At 40.0% G+C, this 16,425-nt stretch overlaps 1 protein-coding gene across 5 annotated transcripts in view; it reads right to left on the bottom strand.

The window, feature by feature from the left end:
* Positions 1–633: 633 nt before the first annotated feature.
* The window catches only part of MTRR (5-methyltetrahydrofolate-homocysteine methyltransferase reductase), a 41,645-nt gene continuing 25,853 nt past the window's right edge, over positions 634–16,425 (bottom strand). For 3 of the 5 annotated variants that reach the window (XM_082380324.1, XM_082380325.1, XM_082380322.1), the window contains 4 exons: positions 13,998–14,116; positions 12,232–12,324; positions 11,939–12,121; positions 8,664–9,675 (listed from right to left, as the gene is read on the bottom strand). In XM_082380324.1, the coding sequence (XP_082236450.1) occupies positions 9,534–9,675; positions 11,939–12,121; positions 12,232–12,324; positions 13,998–14,116 (537 nt within the window). In that variant the 3' untranslated portion in view covers positions 8,664–9,533. Of the gene's footprint in view, positions 9,676–11,938; positions 12,122–12,231; positions 12,325–13,997; positions 14,117–16,425 lie in introns of all 5 variants that reach the window. The other 2 variants (XM_082380321.1, XM_082380323.1) reach the window with 2 other exon arrangements.

The following is a 16,425-nucleotide window of genomic DNA, read 5'->3' as shown; positions in this document are numbered from 1 at the left end:
TAACTCATAATCCTCATTTAACAGACTGAGGCAAAGAGAGGTTAAATAACTTGTTCAAAGACATCAACCACGCATGAGAGCTGAGTTTCAAACATGTGTCTGTTTCAAACATGTATTTATGCTAGTAACTACTGTGCTCTCTGTCTCTCCAAGGAGCTGCAGCTCTTAAGTTTCTGATTCCAAACTATGAACTTTCCCCCCATCCCCACCACAATGCCCCTCAAGCACATACTGAAGCTGAATGAAACTTTCCATCACCAAACATGAAAAAAGAAAATCATGGAAATATCTGTGTAAACCAGAATAAGCTAAGCACTTCAATTAAAAGAAAATAAATAAATGGATAAAAATTTAAGTCCCCAATCATAGCAAAATACAAATCCAGTTGAGATAGCTTTAAAGTATAATCAGTGCTGTGATTAAAGAACTTAAAGCTTAAATTTATTAATGTGCATATTCTTTCCAGTATTTTATTAATCTGACTGATTAAAGATGAAATTGAAGTACAATCCACTCTGTGATAACATTTTAGGAAAATTCAAATAAAGCCAAGTCATGTCCAGTGAAAAAAATCCACGGAGTGAAGAAATAGTCCTGAATAGGCAAGAAAGCAACACACCTTAGAAGCCCCAGGTTATTGGAAATCGTCTTATTGCCATGGGAATTTTAAAGCCAAGGTATACTAGTTTAGGTACTTGGGAGCAGTGGGAGATCAGAAGGACACACTAAAGTTTGATCAGAAAGTCCAGGTTTAAGACTTACTTAAACTTACTTAAGGTAATTGTTTATTTTTCATGTAGCAAGTTTTAAATTTATAGTAACAATCTGGATGTACAGAAATACAATATCCTTTATTTTTTCCTAAGTGATCATAGCTTGCTCATAAATCTCTTAATTCAGGCTTGGTAACCAAACTGTTTTCACTCACAATACTTCTGACATCAAACGTGCAGGTTTTTTCTTATTATGTTGAGGTACGTTCCTTCTGTACCCAATTTGTTGAGAGTTTTTATCATAAAAAGACGTTGAATTTTGCAAAACTATAAGACATAGATGAAAGAAATTGAGGAAGACACAAATAAATGGAAAGATAGTCCATGTTCATGGATTGGAAAAAAATAACACTATTAAATATCCTACTATCTACAGTGATCTATAGATTCAGTGAAATTGCTACCAAAATTCCATTGGCACTTTTAACAGAAATTGAAAAAACAATCCTAAAATTTGTATGAAACCACAAGATATCCCAAATAGCCAAAGCAATCCTGAGAAAGAGGAACAAAACTGGAGACATCACACACCCTGATTTCAAGCTATATCACAAAGCTGCAGTAATCGAAATAGTATGTTACTGGCATAAAAACAGACACACAGATCAATGGAACAGAATCTAGATCCCAGAAATAAACCCACACATACCCAGTCAACTAATCTTTGACAAAGGCACAAAGAACACACAATGGCAAAAGGACAGTCTCTTCAATAAATGGTGTTGGGAAAACTGGATATTTACATGCAAAAGAAAGAAACTGGCTCCCTATCTTATACCACTCACAAAAATTAACTCAAAATGAATTAAAAACTTAAATGTAAGACCTGAAATCATAAAACTCCTAGAAGAAAACATAGGATAAAAGATCCTTGACATTGGTTGGCAATGATTTTTTGTTATGAAACCAAAAGCACAGGCAATGTAAGCAAAAATAAATAAATGGGACTACATCAAACTAAAAAGCTTCTGCACAGCAAAGGGAACCATCAACAAAATGAAAAAGCAGCCTATGGAATGGGAGAAAATATTCATAAATAATATATCTGATAAGGGCTTAATAATATCCTATATATATATATATATATATATATATATATATATATATATATAAACATACAACTCAGTAGTAAAAAAAAAAAAAATTGCAAAAGACAACAGACATTTTCCCAAAGAAGACACAAATAGTCAACAGGTACATGGAAAGGTGTTCAATATCACTAACCATCGGGAAATGCAAATCAAAACCGCAATGAGCTATCATCTCACACCTGCTAGGATGGCTTTTATCAAAAAGACAAGAGATAATAAGTACTGGTGAGAATGTGGAGAAAAGGGGACACTTGTGCCCTTTTGGTGGGAATGTAAATTGGCATGGCCACTATGGAGGTTCCTCAAAAACTTAAAATAGAACTACCATATGATTCAGTAATTCCACTTCTCGATATACATCCAAAGGAAATGAAATCAGGATCTCGAAGAGATATCTGCACTCCCATATTTGTTACAGCTTTATTCACAATAGCCAAGGTATGGAAACAACCTCAGTGTCTGTCAACAGATGAATGCATAAAGACGATGTGGTAGGGCTTCCCTGGTGGCGCAATGGTTGAGAATCTGCCTGCCAATGCAGGGGACACGGGTTCAAGCCCTGGTCTGGGAAGATCCCACATGCCGCAGAGCAACTGGGCCCGTGAGCCACAATTACTGAGCCTGCGCGTCTGGAGCCTGTGCTCCGCAACAAGAGAGGCCACGATAGTGAGAGGCCCGCGCACCGTGATGAAGAGTGGCCCCCACTTGCCACAACTGGAGAAAGCCCTCACACAGAAACGAAGACCCAACACAGCCAAAAATAAATAAATAAATAAATAAATAATTAAAAATGAATATCTGCTTATAAAAAAAAAAGACGATGTGGTGTATATCATTACATTAACTAACCAAGGAGGTCGGTTGGCTGAGGTGGCTTTAATGCCTTGGCAGCCTACGTAAGCCACCAAAACCTAAGCCTGTAGTGCCTCAAGGTTAAGAAATCAAAACCTAAGGACAATCACAAACAGCCAAATAGGATTTCCCAAACAACGTACCTGCTTAAGCCATAGCCAAGCAAACAATTCCCTTGCTTTGCTTCCTCATCTTCCTCATTAGTCTTTTCCCTAGTTTCCATAGGTGGAGCACTCCTGAAAACTTCCTGTTTGGTGCTGCCTGGTTTGAACTGAGTTTTGCTCAAATAAAATCTTAAAATGTTTAATATGCCTCAGTTTATCTGTAACAATACACACAATGGCATATTACTCAGCCGAGAAAGCAATCCTGCCATTTGCAACATGAATGAACACAGAGGACATTATGCTAAGTGAAATAAGCCAGAGAACGGCAAATATTGTATGGTCTCACTTATATGTGGAATCTAAAAAGAACAAAGTCAAAGTCATAGAAATAGTAGAATGGTGGTTACCCCGGGCTTGGGGCTGGGGAAACGGGGAGATGCCAGTCAAAGGGTACAAGCCTTTGGTTATAAGATGAATAAGACCTGGGAATATAATGTACAGCATGGTGACCATAGTTAATAATACAGTATTGTATACTTGAAATGTGCCGAGAGAGTAGATCTTAAGCATTCTCGTCACACACACTCAAATACGATAACTATGTGAGGCAAAGAATGTAATAATTAACCTGATGTGGTCATCATTTCACAAAGTATGCATAGATCAAATCATCACGTTGTACATTTTAATTCTGTACAATTTTATTTGTTAATTATACCTCAGTAAAGATGGAAAAAATCTTAAACAATTAACTTTTGCTTTGCTGGTTTTCTCTATTATATGTTGTTTTTTCTATTTCATTGAAATCTTCTTTTATCTTTACTACATCCTTTCATATTCTTGGTAGTTAACTGATCCTTTTCTAACTTCCTAGTGTTAAAGCGTAGACCATTGACTTCTGAGCTTTTTTAATTTTATAAGAATTTAGACCCACAAACTTCCCCCAGAGCACTGATTTAGCTGCATACCACAAATTTTTTCATCTTCATCAAAATATTTTCTAATTTCCTTGTGATTTTTCTTGACTCATAGGTTACTTTGTGTTGCTTATTTTTCAAATATTTGGAGGTTATTCTAGTTTCATTTAGTTACTGACTTTTAGTTTAATTCTCAGAAAACCTATTGTACAGTTTCTATCTCTTTAAAAGTTGGTCTATTCTGGTAAATATTCAATGTAAACTAGAAGACAAGTTCTATTCTGAAGTTGTTGGTGTTAGTGTTTTATATATGTCAATTAGATCCTATTGTTAAAAATCTTCTAAATGCCTACTATCGTTTGCTTGTTCTATGGTATAACTTCCCAAATGTGATTTTGGATTTGGCTTTTCCTCCTCTTAGTTCACAATTTTTGCTTTATATATTTTGCAGCTTTTTTACTGAGTGCATGCATATTTAGGATTTTCATGTTTTTCTCATCAATTGACTCTAATCACCATGATAATATCTCTTGTAATATTTCTTGCTTTAAGCCTCCTTTTTATATGAATTTAACTATATTTGCTTTTCTTTTGTTTGCATGGTATATTCTTTTCCAAACTTTCCAACTTAAAGTCTATCTTTTCTAAATAACATATGGGTTGGTTTGCTTAATAATCTTGCTTTTATTTGGATTGTTAGTACAATTACAGTTAATATAGTTACTGAATACTTTTGGTGGGATGTCCTTGGTTTGTCTACAGTGCTCACCCAGATAAACCTAGGACGCATAGATTTATAGGGCATGGCGTTCCAGAAAGTGCTGCATTAGCTGCATAATTTTTGGGCATATAAAAGAGATATTCCATGACCTAAATAGTCCCTTTTGTATAAGTGATGCCCTATTTGCAATGTATGCGTTTTATGATAATCTCGGTCTGCAAGGGCCTAATGCAGCAGGAAGATCCTAGGGAGTGGTAGAGGCAGTCCTAGGTTTCTCCCTTCTCCACGTGTCCTGCATTTCCTGCATCCTTGACATCAGTAAAGCTGGAGAAGGTTAAGATTTCTGACTCTCGTGAGTCTGATTTGATGATCTGACCCTTTGTATTATGCCAACTCTCTAAGAGATTTCAATGGTTCAATCCTTGGCGCTTTCAGTTCAGTCTCAACCACAACAGCCAGAGTTAAGCCCTGCAGAATGTAAACTATCAATAGATCATGTGATTCCTCTGATCCAATGGCTTTCTAGTCACTCGGAGTAAAAACCAAAATCTACAATGACCTCAAGGCAACGCATCATATTTCCCCATTTCTTTTCTCTCCCTCCGACTTACCAGACACCGTCGTACCTCAGGACCTTTGCACAGACTGCCTCCTGGCCTGATATCCACAGCAGCTGGCTGCCTGCTCTCTTCCAGATCTTTCCCTTCTCAGTGAGCCCTTCCCTGACTGCTCTGTCTGGTTGCACGGCCCTTCCAACACTGCATACTAAACCCACTTTAGCCTGGTTTGTCCTTCTCCATGACGCTTGTCACCTTCTCAGACATCGTAATTGGTATTTATTCATTCATTTATGGCTCTCCTCAAATAGAAATGTAAGCTCTGAGAACAGAGGCGTTTTACCTACTTTGTTCACTACTGTATCAACAGTACTTCAGTACCTGGCAAAGTAGGCCCTTAAAATATCTGTGAAATGGATGAATGAAATTTCCCTCCGGGTGTTGCTTTGGCTGCAACCGTGTGTCCAGTTAGCACTTTAGAAGAAACCAGTCCTAAATCTTCTGTCATCTAGTTTTATTTCTTATGCCATGAATCATTTGCATGTGTTTAAAAATTCTTCAATGTGGCCTTTGTGGGCTGCTTTTTATAGTTTTTAATTCTGTTAGGATCAGCAAACAATGTCTTATTTCATGCAATTTTGAGTTTTCCTTTATGGCCTAGTTCGTGGTCAATTTTTAAAATGTTTCAAGTATATCTGAAACGAATATGGGTGCCCAGTTTGCTGGATACATGCTGCAAATTCTCCAAGTTTTTTATCTGATAGTTTATGACTAAATAGATTAGTGTCCCCATGTTACGGTGTCTGGAATTCAGTCTAGAATACTTCAGATACATAGGTGTGTTACAGAGTAAGGAACCCTCGGGGTGCAGTTAGCATTATAATGAAGAAAACCTTAATGCAGACAGCTACCCCAAGCTCTTCTATTAATTTCATCACTGATCAACATTATGTTACTGAAAATAATGTGTCCAATAGCAGATTCTTAGAAAAACTGAGGTTAGAAAGGGGCTCTTACTGAATACCTAGCGCTATTAAGGTATGATGGAGTTTGAACAGATTAACTCAGAGGTACTCTCCACCGCAGCATAAACAAGGTCAAAGACTTTTTCTAGCAAGATCCTTGGGGTAGCGCCTGAGGCATAAAATAGCACTGTGTCCAGCCAATGGGTTGGAGGGTAGCTCACAATGCTGCTAGGAGAAACAAAACCCTGCTCCTGGAGTACTCACGACCATCTTGAATAAACTGACACAAGACATGAAACTTTTTATGCAAGATGTAGCTGGCCCAGCTAGAGAGACAGGGCTGGAACTTCGTTAAGCTTACAGGACAGGCTCTAAGATGTTTTATACCTGACTGCTAGTAAACTATTAAATATCTGCATGTGCTGCAGAATCTGGCCTGGGATCTAGTTTCACCATCACCTGCTGGCACACTGTGAGGGAACAGCTGATCAATACTCACCTGAACTTGGTATCTAACAACCTAACAGAAATAACCCGGATGTTGTGCATAAATCAGATGGCTCGGGTCAGGTTCTGGGGCCACTAGAGACACTCCTCAGTCTGTCTTTAGGGACCTATCAGTTTTGGGGTCACACATGGACAGACAACAAAATGGACAAAACTTTTTTTTATTGGCGTATAGATGCTTTACAATGTTGTGTTAGTTTCTGCTGTACAAGGAAGTGAATCAGCTGTATGTATACATATATCCCCTCCCTCTTGGACCTCCCTCCCATCCTGCCCACCTAGGTAATCATAGAGCACCAAGCTGAGCTCTCTGTGCCATACCGCAGGTTCCCACTAGCTATCTGTTTTACACATGGTAGTGTATTTATGTCAAACCTAATCTCCCAATTCATCCCACCCTCCCCTTTCCCCGGTGTCCACACTTCCATTTACATCTGCATCCCTATTCCTGCCCTGGAAATAGGTTCATCTGTACTATCTTTCTAGATTCCACATGCATGTGCTAATATACAATATTTGTTTTTTCTCTTTCTGACTTGCTTCACTTTGTATGACAGACTCTAGGTCCATCCATATCTCTACAAATGACCCAATTTCATTCCTTTTTATAGCTGAGTAATATTCCATCGTATATATGTACCACATCTTCTTTACCCATTCATCTGTCAATGGACATCTGGGTTGCTTCCATGACCTGGCTATTGTAAACAGTGCTGCAATGAACACTGGCGGGGGGATCTTTTATTGACACACCTCCTAGAGTAATGAAAATATAAACAAAACTAAACAAATGGGACCTAATCAAACTTCAAAGCTTTTGCATAGCAAAGGAAACCATAAACAAGACGAGAAAACAACCTTCAGAATGGGAGAAAATATTTGCAAATGAAGCAACTGACAAAGAATTAATCTCCAAAATATACAAACAGCTCATGCAGCTCAATATCAAAAAAACAAACAACCCAATACGAAAATGGGTGGAAGACCTAAATAGACGTTCCTCCAAAGAAGACATACAGATGGCCAAGAGGCACATGAAAGGATGCTCAACATCACTAATTATTAGAGAAATGCAAATCAAAACTACAATGATGTATCACCTCACCCTAGTCAGAACGGCTATCATCAAAAAATCTACAAACAATAAATGCTGGAGAGGGTGTGGAGAAAAGGGAACCCTTTTACACTGTTGGTGGGAATGTAAATTGATACAGCCACTATGGAGAAGGGTATGGAGGTTCCTTAAAAAACTAAAAACAGAACTACCATACGACCCAGTAATCCCACTACTGGGCATATACCCTGAGAAAACCATAATTCAAAAAGATGGACACAAGTTCTTAATTGTCATATATTCTTGTTAGAGTTATCAATAAGGAATATTGTTCTTTGTCCCTTTTCATGTTTTCACCTTGAGTCTATTTTGGCTGATATATATAACATATGCGTATAATTTTGCTTGCTATGTTTTCTTATGCCTTTTGTTTTTTTGGAAATATTTCTATTGTAAAATATATGAGATTAGAGATTATAATAAACAGCCATGAAGCCTTAACAAATCTTAAGATTATATTTCCTTCAGATCTTCATTTTTCAAAATGACCAGAAACCTGTGACAGGTGAAGATTTGCTTTTTAAATGCCAATCTCTTTCATAAAAAAACAATATATACCTGAGAGTAGGAGAAAAGTTTTCATACCCTTTTTACATTTTGATTTCCGTTTTGACAAAATCTTAAAAGAGAACGTGTCACCAGGAATTGTCTTAGTCCATTCGAGCTGCTGCAACAAAATACCAGTGGGTGGCTAACAGACAATAGAATTTCTCACAGTTCTGGAAGCTGGAAAAGACCAGGTGCCAGTGTTGTCGGGTTCTGGTGAAGGCCTCAGGGTTGCAGACAGCCGACTTCCACGATGTCCTCACAGGGTGGAAGGAGTGGGGAGCTCTGAGGGGTCTCTTGTAACAAGGGCGCTGACCCCATTCCTGAGGGCTCCAGCATCATGACCTAACCATTCCGCAAAGGCCCCAGCTCCTACCACCATCACACTGGAGTCAGGATTTGAATATATGAATTTGGAAGACATAAAATAGTCAGACAATAGTAGCAATTTTAAAAATACAAGGATATTAAGTAGGTATTTTAAGCCCAGGCTACAACTTGTGTGATATCATGGAGGTAAAATAAATTATGTGGAAAAACTAAAAAATATGCCGAAAGGAGCAGAAATGAAAAGGTGGGGAATGGGGGTGGGCTGGGGGCTGGACAGAGGAGGAGAAAAGGGTGGTAGCTTTACTGAAATATGCACTTGCTCGCATCTGTAAAGTGAATGCAAATTCCCTAAATTCTGACACTGTGATATTAAAAAAAAGGAACTGTGGTAGATAAATCACATGCCAGTGGAATTTCAAAATATATTTCAGATTTCTAGCATAAAAAAATCCCTATAAGCATTACCTTAAAATATTTTTTATCAGAAATATAGTTTTGGTAATAAACCATTTGATAAAATTATATAAACATGTAATCAGATACGCTAAACATATGTAATTTTAATGCACTAATATGAATATTTTTATGGTATATTTTACATAAGAATATAAATTATGTTTAGATTATTTTAAAAAAACCGGTGACCAGCTCACGAGATTTAACTATCTACCCAGGTGACGCTCGTGCCCGTATCCCGTACTGAGAAGTCTTCACACGTGTACTGCTGGAGATGCCCTGTGATCTGGTCGCGGTCCCTGCAGAAGCTCTCCAGGAGGGAGAGGCGCCCCGGGAGGTGCTGGTGGAGGAGTGCGGGCTGCCTTTTTCAGCTCAGGGCGGTTTGGGGAGGGTTAGGGGTGCAGATATGGGAACCTGAATTGAAATCTTCCTACACTGTTAAACGGTCCACTCCCCATGCCACCCCCCGACCTCCTCCAAGAAATGTTAAAAAAAAAAATTTAATTTTAAAAATCGGAAGTCTCAAGCTTCAGTAAAGTTGTCTTTTAGTACTTTCAGCCAAAAAGCTTAATTCTCTTCCTTTATTTTCCAATTTTATCACCAAATATCCTGAAGATACCGTTTTTCTTCTTTTAAAGTAGCCAATGTTTTCATTGCTTCTAGTTTTTCAACTCCAACCTCTTTGCTTATTATCTCCACAAGGACATCATTTACATCCTTGGCCATATTCTTAGCATCTCTAAAAAAAAAAGAATAACGGCATTACTGTTTAAGAAACAGTGATTTTTACCAAATCCTCCTTAATTCACAAATCTCACTGCCGAGACTCTGTCACTACACCTTAGTCCTCCCTCCATCTCTCTGGAAAGTGTCCCTCAGGTCTCCAGGCACCTACTGCTCCCCCAGGGACAAGCCTTCGCCCAGGACCACTGTCACATGCGGTGCTGACCGCCCCATTCACAGCTTTAAACCCTTCAAAGGCGTCCGTGCTCTGGGAGCAGCCGAAATCTTTAAATGTCTGAGGACCTCACAATCGGGCCCCTCCTCACCTGTCTTCCCTCTATTCTCAAGGCATTCCTGAGGGCAACAAGCCCCCCGGACACGTCTAAGCCTTCATATGCACGCGTGCACACGCTGAGTTATTAACAGACACGTTTACCGAGACCTTGCCAAGGGCTGGCCCTCTATGAAGTGTCTCCACGCCCCAGCTCTTTCGTTTGCAGGTCGGGCAAGGGGCCCCTCCTGTGCACTCCTGTGGCCCCTGCACGGCGCCCGCTATACCGTGAGCGCCTGCTGACCCGGCTTTCCCACAGGGAGCAGGCGGCCTGGGATAGGGCTGCATCTCATTTACCATTATCCCTCGACGTCTGCACAGTGCCAAATACTTAGTAGGCACTCGAATGCTTGTTGAATGCAAGTGTCTGACAGGACTCTAACGTCTCAGGAATTGAACTTGCCCTGCCCCTCACAGTAAGATTTCCTGAGAAAGTTTTAACGGCTGCCATGCTCTCCCCTCAAGCACTCTGAGATCACTTCTACCCCCACGGCCCTTCCCCATGTCCCGCGGCTGCAGCTGCCAAACCTACTGGCCCCTCTGTCTTCCCCCGACTTGACTATCGGCAGCAAAGGCTCCGCTTTGAGTCAGCGTCCCCTGGGCTTAGGGACAAGTCCGCTCCTTCCTCAGTGGCTGTTCTTCTCAGTCTCCTGTGTTTGGTCCATGTTAGAGTGCCGTGGGGTGTCACTTTGAGCCCTCACCTCTGACCAGCCATGAACGCTATCAGCTTCACTTCACAGACATGAAAAATGAAGCACCAGTGACGGTGCAGAGTTATTTCTGGGTTAATGTTTTAAGAGTTTTTTTAAGATGTTTAAGAACCCCTCCAAGTTCTCAATTACCAGTTACTCATATATTTGTACATGTGTTTGCACAACGGACTTCACCTCCACTATTCAGAGCTGCATCTAAGCCTTCAGCCTGTATCTGACACTGACAGCACTGTCCTCTGCAAACAAAGAAAGATCAAATGCTTCACTAGAAGTAAATGAAAACGTAAACCAACACAGCGTCCAGAAGCTCTGCCCTTTCTGACCTAGAGCAGCGTTTTCTAGCTGAGGAGTCGTTAATGGGTCATGACATCAACTTCGTAGCCAAAGTCAGCTTTTTGTAAAATGACAGAACAAATGAAATAAAAGTTATCAGAATGTGTCATAAAAAGTAAGTCGAAAAAGGAAGCTTTGTTTTATGAACCTTTTCAATTATATTTATATGTATTCTAGGGTCACTATGCCAGTATTTCTTTTTCTGTATCATAGTTTAAAAAAAAAACAAACAAAAAAACCTGACCTGATGACTTACGGAATGTTTTAAATGCCAGGGATGTTGTTAGGATAAAAAAAGAGTAATTTCTTATTTCAAAACTCCTTTTTAACTGGCAAACATTTTTGAGTTCCATTAAAACAAGTAGCTAAGTTCCTAAAATTTTTATTTTCTATGGCAATCTTGGGTTTCTATAATGGATCTTATGTCAAAAAGTAGATGAAACATAAGAATGACTCCTGGCTTATGTCAACTTTGACATCATAAATTATGCCTTAAAGAAAAAGGATCCTAGGCCCACCTTCTCAGAGTCAAAACCAAAGCTGTTTTCCTTGGCTAGGTCGACTGCACAAATCACATATTCACTATTTACTGATACAACAAAATCAATTCTGAGACAGAATGTAACGTTCAGAGGCTAAAAACATGTATTTAAAACTGCACAAAGCATTCCCCAATGCATGAGTTAATTTTTTTTTTTTTGGGGGGGCCACGCTGGCCAACTTCTTGGCTATTAAGTGTATGTTAAAAATCATTTTAGAGCTTGTATTTCTATTCCTGTATTTAAGAATCAAATCTCTCATCCGTACATGTGCACATCACTAACCAATCGGTCCCTGGTCTGTTTAATAAACATTACCGACTGCCCTCCCCGCCCCGGCACTTGGGCACGATGGCCACTCACCCACACACGTAAACATGACCGTCCTCCTGAAGAAGGACCCTTGCCACCTGCTCGCTGTGACGCTGGATGCTGTCTTGCACGTACTTTGCTGGGGCTTCTTCCTCCCCCACAGGAGCATCTCTTGAGAAGGAAACTTTCAAGTGAGTGAGAATTCCACACTTAAGGAAATGTCTGAGCTCCTCTCTGAAATACAATATTTAATAGGTCCCTGGAAGGTAATTTAAAGTTGAAGAAGTCTGAAATTAGAATTGCACGGCATGGCTGAGTCTTACAATGCTAGAATTGTGACGTACCTGAATAAATAATCCCTATCCTTATGTCTGCAGCCAAAAAACAACCACATTGCTCCAAAGTGTCCATCTGGGTGATGTTCCCGGAGTTTCTCTCTAAGTGAAAAAGAAAGTTGAGATGTTTGATATAAAGAATAGGTAAAAGCAATCTTTCTTTTTCCTTTTACCTCTCCAGATAGGTCTGTAAAATCCACCTTCGCAGTCACTCAAAGTCCATTTACTGAATTAACATTTTACTATCTGCAGGGTACCTGGGCCACTCCAGCAGACACTACAAAAAGTAAGCTTACCTATGAGCTGCAGACATCTATGAGCTTTATATGACATCTCTGTAGTGAGGATAATTCAAATTATCACATTGTGAAACCCAGACTAATTTCTACATTAAATATTCATAACAATTTTATGAATAAAAATTAACTCTCAATTAACATAATCGAAAAGCGGCACCGGGTTTTTTTTTTTTTTAAATAAATTCATTCATTTTCTTTATTTTTGGCTGCGTTGAGTCTTCACCGCTGTGCGCGGGCCCTCTCTAGTTGCAGAGAGCGGGGGCCACTCTTCGCCACGGTGCACGGGCCTCTCATTGCGGCGGCCTCTCCTGTTGCAGAGCATGCACGGGCTCTAGGCGCACGGGCCTCAGCAGTTGTGGCGCACGGGCCTCAGCAGTTGTGGCGCACGGGCCTCAGCAGTTGTGGCGCACGGGCCTCAGCAGTTGTGGCGCACGGGCCTCAGCAGTTGTGGCGCACGGGCCTCAGCAGTTGTGGCGCACGGGCCTCAGCAGTTGTGGCGCACGGGCCTCAGCAGTTGTGGCGCACGGGCCTCAGCAGTTGTGGCGCACGGGCCTCAGCAGTTGTGGCGCACGGGCCTCAGCAGTTGTGGCGCACGGGCCTCAGCAGTTGTGGCACATGGGCCTAGCAGTTGTGGCTCAAGGGCTCTAGAGCACAGGCTCAGCAGTTGTGGTGCACAGGCCCAGTTGCTCCACAGCATGTGGGATCCTCCCAGACCAGGGATCGAACCCGTGTCCCCTGCATTGGCAGGTGGACCCTCAACCACTGCGCCACCAGGGAAGTCCCAGCACCAGGCTTTAAAAGGTAGAATGGTCTGCTGTGAAATGTTTCAGAAATGATGGACTCACCCTACTTTTTTGATTTCTTAAGAAAAAAAAAAGAAAACAACAAAAAGACTTTGTCCAAAGGATATTACTCCACTATCTGGGGAACACTACGTAAGAATTGTTATTTCACAAACAGGGAGAGAAGCACAATTTTATTTATTTTATAAAAAATAGTTGTGTTCTGATACAAAGATACATGTATTAATATCATTCTGTTGAAAATTACTGATGTTAAGGGTTTAACTTTGAAACTGTTGGTGTAATTGGATCTTTGTGACTACCAATTTTATCTAGCTAAGGAATAGATGGGGCAGCTGCACATCACCACAGCATAAAGGTGTGCTTGAAATCTGTCCCCAGATACATGCACTACAAACTATGGTTCAGCAGGAGAAAAAGAAAAAGAATGTACTAGAGTAAAAATGGAAGTTCCAGTACAAAGCAAAATTTCTAGAAGATATATTTACTTTTCCCATGGTGACAAATTATGCTATGCTATCACACATTTGATAATAATTTTTTTAAATAAAAATTTTACAACCAAAGTCCAATACCCTAAAAACCACTGAAGAAACAAAAAAGCTCTCTATTACATACTTCCACCCAGGACCACAAGGGACACATTTTCTCACCAGCCAAAGAAAACACATACCTATGTTGTAGGAAGCCAATGAAAGGTGCTATGCCGGTTCCTGGACCCACCATTATGATGGGAACTGAGGGGTCATTTGGTAAATGGAAAAAATTTGTTGCCCGAGGAGATATGGATATCTGAAATATTAAACCAATGCTCATAAGTTCGGAAGAAAACCAGACAAAAGCATATAACCAAGGTGATGCCTGCTAAAGAAATCAGAAAGTGCAACTTCCCCTCAAAGGAGAGTCATAAAATTAAATAGCAGCATTAAATCTTACTGAAAACACAAACACATTTGTCAGTGCAGAGAAATAAACAAGTCTGTCTTGTAAATTTTTCTTTTCTATCCAAATCAAAAGTATTTTAAAAATGACAGGCACGATATTTCTGAGGTAGAACACTGAATAAATAATAATTGAGTTTTCTAGGCCCAAGAAAAAGATCTGCTTCCTAGTAGGCAACCCATTATAGGTATCATGAAGAAATGCACAAAAAAATGAAGACATTATTCTTCATGTTAGGACATAAAGGGGCAATGAAGATTAACATCAAGATGGGGTGAAGGTTTTAAGTGAAAATTAGGCAAGCGAAAGAGAAATTAAGGGGCTGCCCCAAAGATACTAGAGCACTGCACTACATTTGCTACTCTAGGTCCCATGTTACCTGTGTTTGTTGCAAAACTAGAATAAGTGATATATAGATAAACAAAATCTTTTTGCTATAATTTCAAAAGGGTTTTCTTCTAAATCATGTGCCAGGGATACTTAAAGGAATCAATTTCTAAATGTATTCATCTTTCAGTTTCACTTTGCCATATGCTTTAGTTACACAGAGTGATACTAACAGTTAAGAATGACAGGAATCTTCCCTCCATTCCCTGCTGGTATAATTGTATATATTTTAACCTTTAATTGTCTGAAGTTCATCAACAGGATGAACACAGTACTTTTTAAAAGAAGAACTGGCAGAGCTGTATCTAATGATTGTTCTCATTTTGGAGTGAAACTGTAATTAATATTATATTAGTCTTATTCACTTGATTCATCCTCTTCACAATTTTATTGAAGGTACTCAATATGACAAACACTAGGACAGAGAAATGAGCAAAACCACATCTGTCTTCATGGGACTTATATTCTAGTGGGTGGAAAAGACAATAAACAAACATATATTTATAGAATGACAGGTAATGATAAGTCCCAGGAAGCAAAATAAAACAGGATAGGATGGGTATGGCAGGAAACTGCTAAAGAGACCACACTTCCTATGTTCCAGGGACAGCAAAGAGACCAGAACACTAGTCAGCTCCTGCTGTCAATCTCCGACGGCTTACAACACCAAACGCCTACTTCTGGCTCTGCTCAATGGCTGCAGCTCTGCACCATCATCTCCTCCACTTGGATCCAAACCCAAGAAGCATCCCTGACCTGAATCACTCCATCCGATGTCAGAGGGAAAGAGCAAGAGAGGCAAGCCACAGCATCCTATCAGGTTCAGAGCGCCTGCTGAGACGTGGCATAATCCCGTCTGCTCACCTTTCACTGGCCAAGGCTGGTCACATGGCCAGGCTACACATGAATGGGAGGGCAAGTCTACTCTTCCTCCGGGGGCGGGGGCATCTGTGAACAACAGTACTATCTACCATTCAGGGGAGGGCATGCGGTGGATGGATCCTGGATAAAATACGGTACTACACGGCACAACGAAATCTAAGTAGCTTTAAATTATATCCTTTCTATCTGTACCTCTAGTGCCTCAACACTGGGTAGTCAACAAAAATCTGTTAAAATGTGGAAAGAAGAAGAAAAGGGCAGGAGGGAGGAAAGAAAGAATATGTGAAAGGCACCCATGCTTGGTGTTTGTAATACAGCATCAATATACATATTTTTTTTAGCTTTCTGAAGATCATCTACTGTTTTTATGAGATCATGAAGTGACACAATACTTTCATGTCAGTACTACAATATTTCTTTACAAAAAAGAAGTTTCTCATGTTCTCAATATTTTGTTGATATGAGGGACACACGGTAAAGCACCTGTTCCAGGCAGCAGATTGGGAAAATACCAAGTTAAAGGGCAATTTTAAGCCCTAGTCTTCCCTTAAGCTCACTCAAGTATATATCAGAAGTCTTAATTCCCCCTAAGTGCTGTCAACTTTTTAACTTCAGTAACTTATAGCAATCAAACCAGTAATAAGATAACATTACAACTGACATGTTCATTCTTCAATACCATGGAGAAGACTTCATGATAAAGACTGAAATTTTTTAAAAATTTCAACCATCCTTGTGGGTGAGGAGGGAGAACGTAATTGCTCCCTATGCATACGGTCTCGAATGAGATTTTGCCAAGTGTGGATCAAAATATAAAAGAACACCACGGCTCCAACAAAAGGGGAAGAAACAGGGGCAGGGGAAAATCCTACTACCCAAAACTGAAGGAC

This window comes from Balaenoptera borealis (assembly GCF_965194805.1).
Source record: "Balaenoptera borealis genome assembly, chromosome: 2".
NCBI lineage: Eukaryota > Metazoa > Chordata > Mammalia > Artiodactyla > Balaenopteridae > Balaenoptera > Balaenoptera borealis.
The sequence above is the reverse complement of the archived record's forward strand: the minus strand, read 5'-3'. Positions and strand labels throughout refer to the sequence as shown.